At 39.4% G+C, this 12151-nt stretch overlaps 1 protein-coding gene across 1 annotated transcript in view; it reads right to left on the reverse strand.

Annotated features, from left to right (window-relative positions):
* Positions 1-12151, reverse strand: part of EPSTI1 (epithelial stromal interaction 1) — a 47418-nt gene that overhangs the window by 26278 nt on the left and 8989 nt on the right. The window contains exons 2-5 of the mRNA XM_074860994.1: positions 11142-11200; positions 9053-9136; positions 5243-5316; positions 4525-4608 (exon numbers count right to left, since the gene is read on the reverse strand). Coding sequence (XP_074717095.1) covers positions 4525-4608; positions 5243-5316; positions 9053-9136; positions 11142-11200 — 301 coding nt within the window. The remainder of the gene's footprint in view (positions 1-4524; positions 4609-5242; positions 5317-9052; positions 9137-11141; positions 11201-12151) is intronic.

Here is a 12151-nt window from a genome sequence, read left to right on the forward strand (position 1 = left end):
GCTCCAAATCAAGGAGAAGACATTGTACCTGAGTGGAGGTATTGTGCAGGTAGAACTGGGGGTGTAGGGGGTGTGTGTAAGGGGAAAAGGGGTGTTAAGAACAGGGATGTAACCCCTACCCCCATCATTTTCCTCCTGTCTTGCAGTCAATAACATTTCAGAAAAATTATAATTCTGCTGGCAGTTATTCAATTACCTTGCCTTTAGTTATTTCAGGGTGGGTATTTTTTAATTGTATAAAGAACGATTGTCTGAAAGAGATTTGCAAAACAAGCACAAATTCCTCCTCAGCCTGTATTGGATTAAGAAAAAAAAAAATCCTGTCAGATGTCTGCAGATAGGAAAAGAGCCACTATGCTGTGTAATGATATAAACTGTTGGAAGGCAAATGACTTAGAAGTTGTTATCTGGAAAATGGCAATGGGAAAATAAACAAAAGGAGAAGACAAATTTCTGAGTAAGAAGACCCATTGCTCAGTCATTTGGCATGCCGAGACAGTAGTAGAATGTATAAATTACTGATGCAATTAAAAAAAAAATCAAACTAAATTAAGGAATGTCACCCCACGGTATAAGTAAATTTCTATGGTGTTCAAAGGATATCTTGTTTGCTCCTAATCCCTCCACCCAGAGACAGATGATTTTTTAGACAAAATATTTCCACTTATCTGTGCAACTTAACAATTTACAGGGAAAGAAAGAGGAAGAAAGGAAATCTGATGGCATCTATTATTGTCAAAAGTGATGTTGATACCTTCAAAACACCAGTAATAGCTCCCAGGCTTTTCCCCACCACTGCTCAACACTGCAAGCTTATGCCTTCACCTCTGAAAAAGCATTTGACATGGGATCCACCATCATACTGCAAGGCTTCTGAAAGTTCAAATCTGAAGCTCATCAGAGTTGCTGTGGTCTAGCTCCTAGCTAGAGCAACACAGTGATATTGAGTTTGATAAATACAATCCTTCAATATCACCCCCATTTCCCACTAAAGAAAAAAAGTGGAAATATCCTACAGCTATTCTACCACCAAAATGGTGCCTGAAGAAAACTCCAGCATATTGAAATAATTTACTTGTGGCTTGTGTGACTATTTTCTATTCTGGAGGTTTACTCTGGGATCTCTGCTTAGGACACGTACAAATGACAGGCAACGGGACCAGGACATTCTCTAACTAATGATAATCTATCCATAGACATTGCCAAAGCACTCCACATTTGGCACGGTCTTCAAAAACAAAGCCAAGAGTGGAACAGCTGTGATATTGAAGGTAAACATGTTGAAAAGCATTAGCAGAAGGTCTGTAAAGTGCCTGGTTTTAACAAATTCCCGAAAAAGGCCATTCATGCTGATTAACACAGTCAAATTAAAGTGCACACAATCTGATAAAGAATAAAATGAAATTACAGTTTATTCTAAATAGGACAGTTTCTAAAGATGGCAAGACTGTTACTATATAAGAGCAAAAGAAAGTTGCACACAGTAGAATTACATTGAGCCTTTTCACTTCAAATCTTTTGAATCTGTTAATATTCAGTCAACATTTAGAATATAGAAGGAAAGGCTAAAGGCAGGGTAACAGGAGCAGAGATTGAATGACAGGAAACAGCAGTATCCAGTGCACTGAAGTTATGCTATTTTGTGTCCAGCACAAGTGCAGAAAGCTTAAAAACCAAGAAGACAAATATCAGCCACTTGTTTATTTTCTTGGGAACTCTGACAGTCCTTTCATCCAAAAGACACAAAGAAAGTTATGGTTCAGTCTGGTCAAAATCTGTGATGTGAAGGGCTGCACAAAAGATACCCAACTGCAGATGCCTGCTACTAATAAGCAAATAATAATAATGCTACTTCCCATGTACTCCCACACTTTCTGCAGATCAGACACGGATCTCAGCACTAGGGACAAATACAGCAATAGGGACTCCCCTGCTAACGTTACAAAGTCTCTTCAAAATTAATTCAGTGAGCACTCAAGAGATCACTAGAAAAGAATAATATCCAAACTCATGTAGCCCAAGGTTATCCCATGAACAAATTAAAGCAGTCTCAGGACAAGCTGCCTGACATGGAGCACATGGGATCCCAAATCCCATTCACTGCTACACATGGAGACTTGAGTACCAGTTCACACAAACTGGTCCTGTGGAACACAGAATAAGGGGGAAGGATCCACCTTTCTTCTCTCTGGGAGCTGAAGAAAGACAAGGTAGATGCTAAGAGCATTGGTATTCCAGCACCTAAACCTCATGTTTAATTAAAGAATGTCAGAGACAGGCAAGTGGACTCCTACAGATGGTAAGGCAGACCTTCCACATTTGGATACTGCTTTGGCAGCACGCAGTTTTCTCTTGGTCACAAAGAAAATGGGAGAGTGGATACTGCTTTTCTCTGCAAAACTGGCATTAAAGAAATAACATAAACAGATCCTATGTTCATAAGCAGCACTGGCTTACAGTACATCATCCTTACAATCAAGGAAGTACTGAGCCAAGCACCAGCACCCGTTCGAGTCATCACATATTAGTCCATAGGGCTTCATCATTCACATTTGTTGACAAAGTAACTCTCCAGCTGTGAAAGTTTCAGGGCCCCTGCTGATAAAGCTGGCTAGCCACTATCTCCTTCAGACTGTCAATTTGATTTTTATTGAATGAATAATAACCTTGAGCAAAAGAAGGACTGGCCAGCAAGAAAAGAAGGCTTGTGAATTTGCAGAAAGATATGCTCTCAGCTGATGCTCTGCAGATGCAGTTATCTACAGATCTATCACTTTAAAGAAAAAGTTCCTCTCCTGCAGTAACCGTGGCCCAATGTTGGTCATACAGTACCAGTTCTTTAGGATCCCTTTCCTGCCATCCGCAGCTCTTGGGACCCTTTCACTTGCAGGCAGGGTGAGATAGCCAAATTGACACCTTTTAGTGGCTTTCCAGCATGCTTTTCTGAAACACGGTTGAATTTTTAATGTATAAACATCTCACAAACAGAAATCTTCATCACCTCAATCACTATTATGGAAGACAACCCAAATAAACATTTCAAATTAAGAGTTCCCTTTTATGCTCCTCCTGTTTTGTTTGTTTGCTTTGTGAGTATAAATTTATTTATTCAAATTAAACAGTCTGTTTGGCAAAGATGTTTGCCATGATGTTGCATTCTCCTTTAGAAGAAACTGATAGTTACAGTTTTACTATCTACAACATCTATAAAGATTTTATAATCTGTGGGAGTGAAGGTAAGGAAATTAAAGAGCATGAAAACAAAACTGATACATCAATATATTTTCTAGGTGTAACTATAAATTATATCAGTCTTGCAACATTTTTCTTGTCCAATGCTCAAGGCGAAACAACATATATTTAATAGATAAATAAAATATAATTAATCCCCTTTCTACTATTGCTATTATCACTGCTTCTGGAGTTATACATGAGCTGGTAACTGTTAATGACATTTTCACGTGATAATATTTATTGTCCCTGTGAGCTATTCTGCATGGGCTTATCCCCAAAGAGTAATGCTAACCACTGAAAGACCGAGAACACACTAACCCTTACCTAGAGGCAATTATAGCTATTTTTGTTTGTGCATGTCCTTGTACACCATCCAGTAGTGATGGTTTTTTAATTAACTCTCACCATTCAGCTTCTGTGCAGAAGATCATTTTACTGTTGTGGAGACAGAAATCTCCCTTTCTCTCATTATTACTGTGCACATCAGTATCATGCTCCCCCTCTTTTCTATTTTCATTTAAATTCCACGTTACATTCTCAAGCACGTTCTACTTGGTTTCCACCAAGGAGACATGAGTGGGCTTTTACAAAGGTTTATGCAGCACACAGGACAAGAAGATGCTTTGTGAGAATAAATAGAAAAAACAAAGAAACACAAAATAAAACTGAAGATTTGAAGTGAACTATCATTTGTGTCAATATATGGTTAATATTAGAAAGAAACGTGATCTTCCATATTAACAATACACTTGGGTGTGCAAGCCCCAGAGGGGCTGGAGGGGCATCTGAATTTCAGGGTGCACTCAGCAAAATGCAGATAGACTACACTGACCTTTTCATCATTTGGATGCTTTTTCCATGATGACAGACTGGATTTTCTTGTATTTTCCATGTGTACAGCAGGCAGTTATGGATTTCTAAAAGGTCTTTGTGCCATCTGCCACAATCCAGTCTTACAGAGAAAGCTCATGCCAAAGTGAACTATATAACCTGCACACACAACTTTAACCCTGACCCTAGTGTTGTCCCTTTCTGGTAACTCTTCAGCATGGATGCCACCAAGAGGCTGGAGTTTCTGAAGAGCCAAAGGAACACTCAAGCCCCAAAGAACACCAGGTTAGGCATCCTTCAGTCAGCCATAAAGACAAGGAGGACTGGATTTCCTAACTCCTTGATGCAATCCAGGGCTACCATTTAATTTAATTAGCCTGTTCCATGTAGTTCACCAAAATCAAGCACAAAGACATGAACTTTATTATATGGCTCCAATTCTGCAGTAACCATGTTTACCTTTTCTCTCTGAATTGCTTTCTTTTTCAGGATTTCAGCTTCTTCAGCTGCCTTTTTTGCTTTTATATATTCTTCTCTCTTGTGCTGTATGACATAAACATAGAAAATTATTTTACATATGTATGTATACAAAGAATACATAAGGTAACTTGACTTGACTCCTGTACTGCACATCTTTCAGACCTAAAGTGTGTTTGAGGAAAGTTTCCAGAATTTTTTCTTAAAATGAGGCACTGAATAAAGCAGGCTGTGCACCAGCTACTCCAATACTGGCTGTATGAAAGCTGAGAAATCTAGGACTGGTAAATGGGCATCTATGCAAGGAATCACACAGCTGATTGATAACTTACAGGCATTTATACCTTTTATAACAGGAACAACATTTCTACATAAGCACTGGATGGGGTGGTACATTGATCAATTAGTCAAAGCGTAGGCAGCATGCTGGAAGATACAGCGAGGCACAGAAGTGTCTTTACAACTGTATTGGTTATCATTTTAGATATGATCTGCGATACAGGCTGCTACATATTTATAGCCAGATTTCTCATTTTCTTTGGTTTGGAACATTTGTTTCTAGTTTTCTGCTGCTTCCTTCAGGTTTCATGACTTTCTTTTGTCAAGCAGCTGTGAGTTCATTTAATAGCCATATGAAACACTGCACGAAAACCTTTTTTTTGAGTTCTTAAAATAAACAAACAAATTTATTCTTCCTGACCTTTTGCTGGTATTTAGATTGCATGAACATCATTTGCTGTTTTTGCCTTGCTTGAGCCTCTGATTCCTTTCCACCTTAAAAAAAAAAAAAGTATAAATTGCATTTTGCATAAGCATTTTAAGTTCAAATGCCAGTCATTTCAGAACAGAGCAATATAACAGATTGGATGTATGCATATACAGGAAATTTTTCATAATTACAGTAGCTGTCTGACATTAAAGAGAACAGATAGAAGACCTTTTTGATCATTTTATCCATCCGTCAAAAGCACTAGCTTGTTATTTACAGAGCATCCACTGTATCATCCACTCTACCAGCAAATATGTCCTACAGTATATGAACAGTTTACCGAGGAACTATTCCATTTTCACAAAATCAGTCACGGTTTGCAGGTGAATCTTCATTTTCAGATCCAGCTCTCCCCGCCTTTGCTCAGTTTGTCACACACACATACATACAGAGTCAGAAATTTTATTGCCAAAAAGTTTCTCTTTTATCAAATTTAGGAGCTTAGAGTCTGCCAGCTCTAATGGGATGCAATCATTTGAATATCTTCTAAGCAATGTCTTGGGGCTCGAGGAAGAATCCCCTTTCTGAAATGGAAATCAAACCCTTTTCCCACAGACCTCATATTCATATCCAGGTAGCAGAAGGTGCCCTTTCCAAAGGCACAGGCTCTCTTTTGAGAGCATCTAAAGCTCTGGCCATAATGTTCAGCCTTCAATTAAAAAAAAAAAAAATAACCCTTCACAAAAAAAAACAAACAAAAAAATCAACCACGCAGAGAAAGTGATAATAGGTCTTAAGGGATGGAGGCAGTAGGTTTGATTCTATTATTCTGCTCTACTATTTTCCAAAGTATTTTCTTGCTTTGGGAAAGCCAATAATTCATTCCCTCAGTTATTGCAAAAAAAAAGCAGCCCCCAGCCCATTCTGAAGATGAGGGCTGTATTTTCACCTAGTGTTTTTCTGAGAAGTTCCCCGCTATGTGACTGTTAATTCTACAGAAGCAGCTGGACCGATCTGTGCTACCTGAGGTTCCTGAAATGTAAGAAAGACAACTATACTAGATCTTTCAGGAGGGATCACTCTTCACTAAGTAGCTTTCTCTGCTTACTAATGGAAGGTAACTAATCTTTAGGTGCTTTTGTGAGGTTTAGTGAATGGGAGATCAATTCCCTAAGTGTGGCAACATTTCTATGCACACAAATAACTCCAGAAGATTAAGCTCTCAAGAAAGACTGGCCACACAGTATACAAGCAACAAGCTTACAGTAGCAATAAGCATACAGCTGGCATTGTAGAGTGTCTCCTCTCTAGGAAATAAAATTGCTACTAAACCAGTTTTGAAACCTTCTGGATGCTTGATCTTTCTTTCTTTCTTTCTAGCCTTTCATTGGCAACATTTGACACTTGTGTTCACTGTACTTTTCTGCATGTACTGCTGGACATTGACCCTAAACAAGTATTTTTCTGATCATTATTAGCCATTGCTTATAGCCTTTCAGCCAGGTTTAATTCATTCAAATTGGCTTGGCTGTAATGTGTGAAATGATTCACTGAAGTCAGAGTGTATCATGACTGGCTTTATGTAATATGATCAAAAAGAGGCCATTGCATTTATCAGGCATGATCTGTTGCTCTACTCATTGCTTATGGAAGAGGGTGGAACTTTACATCCTTCACTGTTCTCATACCTCCATGGTACCTGAAAATTTGCCAGTCAAATATTACAGAGTTGAAATCTGGAATACTTCTTTCCCTATGGAAAGCATGAGTTAAGAAACTTCAACTTTAAGAATTCTCTGGGGATTTGGACTAGACGTGTCACTTAAAATCACTCTGAGAAAATAACATAGGATACTTTTTTACCTTAATGAGTACCTACAGTTGTAAAATTAGAGATGCTACTTACATTTTTTTTTCTCTTTCCCTGAGCTTTCTTCTGTTCTAAATTTGTTCCTGTGGGAATTATAAGATCTAATAATTTTTGCACCTTATCTCTTTTCAGAGGCCCTGAACATAGTGCATGTGTCTCAGTCTCCAGGGGTCTTTCTAAGTGGCAGCTAGAGAGTGACTGAAGAGCTCATATAACCTTCTTGAATTCTTTCAGCTTTTTCATGCTTTATTTTTTTCTTAATTTGCTTCTTTCCCAAGAAAGTTTTTAAATGCAGTGGGATCACAAAAAGTGAAGACTCCCCACACTCAGTCACTGTGAGTTTGCCACCACGTCCCCAGTCATACAGCCAGCCTGCACACATTCTGCATAGACACCACACACCACATTTCTCTTGCCAGCTTTCACTTCCTTTATCAAAAAGCTTTGTGGTCCTCTTGGGACAGAAGCATGTCTCCTAGGAACTGCTCACAGGCAAGAAGCAGCTAGTATGTATGAACTCACAAAGAGCATGTGTGGCCACACGACTGCACACGATGGTGGGAATACAGGGCATTACACCAACTTGAAAAGGTAGGTTCACCACTGCAAACAAATGGGACTTAGGCCCATGTTGGACCAGTTTCACCTTGACCACAAAACCAAATGTGTGTTGGAATCAGTTCAAATTCCTCCATCTCCCATCTTGTATCTATTTTTATACACAGTACATCACCCCAAACTTATCTTGTGTAGCATGGCAAGGAAAGAACTTAGTTCCCAGGTCAAGGCAGACAATAGCTTACACTGTGCACCCCAAATTCTCCTATGACAGTCAAGGGAAGGAAGGGTAGCTCTAGATTACAAAACTAATAAAGGCATCATTATATCATTATAATCATTCACTTTGTCAGAATTAACTTTGTCCCATTTCTATTAGTGCAGTTCCTCAAGGTCATCCCATTTTTGCTGCGCAGTATCCTCATCATGTTCTGTAGAGATGATGCTTTCAGGTTTTGTCTTGTCAGTAAGTTTCATCAGCTTTCTCCTACCTTTTGTGCCAAAGACATTTTGTGCCAAAGACATTAAAGAAATATACTAGAACAAGATAGGTCTGAAGACTGGTACTTGAAAAGCACTTCTAATAACCTTCCTTTTGCTTCAGTACAACCTGCAGTCCTATTCTCTGTACAAGATTGGGGGTGGGCTGGTTTGGATTTTTTTTTTTTTTTTTTTTTTTAACTTAACTGCCAAATAGCACTAAATTAAATGTTTTATAGTGGTTATAACTGAAGAGCTCTTCTATGGTTTCTATCACCTGTCTACAAAAAAAGTTGGTTATCTTATGAAATGCATCAGTTCAGTTCAAGGTGACTTAAGTTCCTGTAGCTTTTTATTCTGTTTTTCATTTACCCATCTCTGTTGTTATTTTTATAAAACTGTTAATACAGAGCCTCATGCACATTTAGCCTGCAAATGCCTGAAGCTGCAGGGATCACTTTTGCCTAATCAAGAGTCAGCAGTCAGGAAAGCACATGTACTGGCCCCTAACGCAGAGGAGTTTTCTTATGGGTAACTGTGCGGTCTCCGACACATGCTGTCCATCTGCATGCTAACCCCAAGTGTGAGCCCCCTCAAAGACATCAACCACAGGCAATGTCACCAGCAGGAGGGATAATCCACCTGTTTTTCCTGAATGTTAGTATAGATTTTCTACACTGATATTAACAGATTTCTTGAGTGACAATCCATGATGTTTTGTCTCAGAAACATCTTTATTGCCATGACCATAAAAAGCACAGACAGTAGGCTCACGTTAGCCCTTATTGACACTGAATCTCTTTAATAAGTAGCATGTGAGAAAAAGTGAAAAATGTCTCATGTCCTGAAAAATAAAATTTTGCAATTCATAATAGCTGATTTATATGTCTTACCCAGTCTCTGTGGAGCCAACTTAATTGGCCCTGGCCTGTGCTCTTCCTTCCACTGCTCCAGGTCATCTAGCTCTTTCTTAGCAACTGAGCAGGTACAAAAAGAAACAAATATATGGAAGTTAGAGGCAATACTAAAAAGCAAGCAGTATCACTAATTGTATGTAACCCTGAAGACCCATCCAGGAACAGACAAACTTGTTCTCAGGGGGTGCAGACACCCCACAGGAGGTTATACAATCACTGCAATGATCAGCTAACAAGGCAAATATTTTGCCTACCATACCAAGATGGTATGGTGAGCAAACCCTAGGACTCAACCCCAAACGCAAAACAAAAAACGTCTAAAGGACTGCTAATAGACTGCTTTTTAACCCCTGGGAATCTGTAGGCAAATGCCACAGTACTTACTCCTACAGGTAAAGCAGAAGTTGTTACAATTAAGATGTTATTGCTGCATGGAGGGAAATGTTCGTGGTGTAACACTTCTGAGTGAGGAAATGAAGAATAAGTAATTTTCTCTCCCAACCACACACTCCCTAAACAAAAACAGGAGGAATGCATGATTCAGCTTCAAATTAAGGCACTTCAACACAGGTGTTCACATGTGAGATGGGTGGCAAGTTCCTGGTGTAGCTGGTGGAAGTCAAAATGCAGCCAGGGGCACAAGCCATATGCTCTAGGATTGCTGATTAAATTGCTCTCTCAAATTGACTGACAGAGGAAAAACCCCAACAATTCCTTACAACAACAAGGCCCATAAAGCCTATGGAAAGAGGAGCCTTATTTTACAGTAGTATTTCAGTTGCTCCAGCTCATTTCACTCTTACTAAAACCAACATGGACCATATTTTCTAATGGCACGCTATGGCTATCAGATGTTAACACCCGCTCTCCTCTAACAGGGTAAAGCCAGTTCCTGAGCAAGTCTCTAAAGAGGCCCAGGAGAGACACCAGCTTGTTATTTCACCTTTAAAATAAGCACTTAGGTAGAGACTGGATTTGGTGAGGCTCTATTTCTGCCAGTATTCATGGCAGAAATACTTGGCAGGCTTCAGACCTTGGATGCTGGTGGCACAAAGTGAAACCAGATCTTTATTAGAGCAGCAGCACCTTTGGTGTTAGCATCAGAGTCAGCTCTAGGTTGATCTGCTTTTATTCCTCCTTCCAGAAGATTACAGTTTGGTTCAGAACAAGTCCATTTTCTTTCTTGCAACCAAAGGAAACTCAACCCCACACCAATCTGCTGGTGAAGCATTTCAGCTGAATTCACAATGTTTGAGAAGAAAGGATTTAACTGCACTGTTTAGCTGAGGGCTCAAAATGTGCAAGTGCTGACTGACATTCCTTCAGCTTTCATATCTTGCACAATAAACAGCAAAAGAGTGTAGGACTGCAGTGCTTGGTCACTTCTGCATACAGAATTTCTTTCATAACCAACTCTTGCTGTAACTTTGCCAATGAAAGCTTTTTAACACATGCCTAATGTTTCTAGTAGAGGTTCAGGGTGTTCCTGCTTAGCTACTTTCACGAGCAAGACTCAAAGTCAAGCAAAAGGGAACTTACATCCACAGAGATTTTCCATCTAAAATGACCCTTCCCAGCTTCGTTAAAAGAGCCACCTACAATCCTTAAATGGAAATTCAAGAACCAACAGTGGTTGCCTTAGTCTCCACACAAGACCGTTTTCAAAAATATTTCTTGCTTATATTTTTCTTCTTCCTCTCCCTAACCCAGAGGGAATTCAAAGTCAGGTTCTCCAATCTGAATTCAATCCTGTGTAAATGGGATTGAGCTAATTCCAGCTGAGTCTTGTAGAGGCCAGGCTGAAGAGCTCCAGCACTGAAATTACCAAAAACCTTTTCCTGAACATGACTTACTCTGCATGAAGTTTAGTCAGGTGAGAAGTTAATCTTAAGAAAAGCCTACATGATGATGGAGAATGTTCATAGCACTGACTTTACTGTCACAGTTGCACATATAAAAGCATTGTAAAAATTAGGATGAAAGTTGCAAGAGCAATAAAGCACACAGACCCCTAAACTTATTCAAGTAGAAATAATGTATTACCATATTAGACAACTCAACTTACTTTGCTTCAACTGGTTTCTTCTGGTTTCATTTGGAGTTATCAAGACATATGGACCAACACTAAAATGAAAGAAAACACTGTCTTATTTTTATTGTAACTAGAAGGAGATTCCTTCTTCAGCAATTTTCTGCTGTTGTAGCAAATAATTTCATATCAAAACTGGTATTCAGCTCTTCATGAATTTTTGGTAAATATTTTAGAAATACTTGTTATATTTGGAGTTGGCTGCAAGTACCAAGGATAACATTTTCAGAAAATTTTAGCATAGCCTTCACTTTTCTTATTCAAGTCTCACTCTAGACTGCTGACCTAAAATTTCAGCCATTTCAAATCAAATCACTTCCTTGAATCAAAATGTTCCAGGTGGTAGAAAACTACTTTCACAGCTTGCTCAAGCACAGAGGAAGACCATTGTCTACTGGGAAGAACACTGGTGCTGGTGCTGGCAGTCCCACCCTGTACCTCAAGGTCACCAAGGACCTCATGGATTTAGGCAGTGTGTCCAAGAGCTGTCCAAGGAACGTGCAAAATCATAGTGTTTGTGATGGACCCAGGTGACTTGTTCTCAGACTGAGCCTCAGTTTCCTTGTCTGTCTTGCGTGTGTCAGGCACCAGGAATTCCTTGGGCATATTTATCTTGCTGCCATGCCTAAGGTGTGACTCACTGAATCAGGACAAAGGCCCTGTTTTGTTAGACTTAATTCAAAATGCCGTTGCTGTCTCAAGTAGCTATCAATCTAATGTGACAAGAAAGAAGCAGGACAGGGTTCAGAGTGTATCAGAGACTCGAGGTGATCAAAAGAGTGATGAAAACATGTCGGTTAGTTACACTTGGAGAAAACAAAGTGTTTTATCTACACAGTGTATTGTGTGAATATGAGTTTACACTTCTCCCATTCAGCGGAAGCTGAGCCACAAGGGTGCAGGTGTACCAGAGATGCACTAAGAGGCAGTTGGCTCCATGTATCAGCATAAGCTCACATGTCTCTGCAGCATTCAACAGGGTTTTA

This window comes from Strix uralensis, chromosome 2 (genome assembly GCF_047716275.1).
Source record: "Strix uralensis isolate ZFMK-TIS-50842 chromosome 2, bStrUra1, whole genome shotgun sequence".
NCBI classification, from domain to species: Eukaryota; Metazoa; Chordata; class Aves; order Strigiformes; family Strigidae; genus Strix; species Strix uralensis.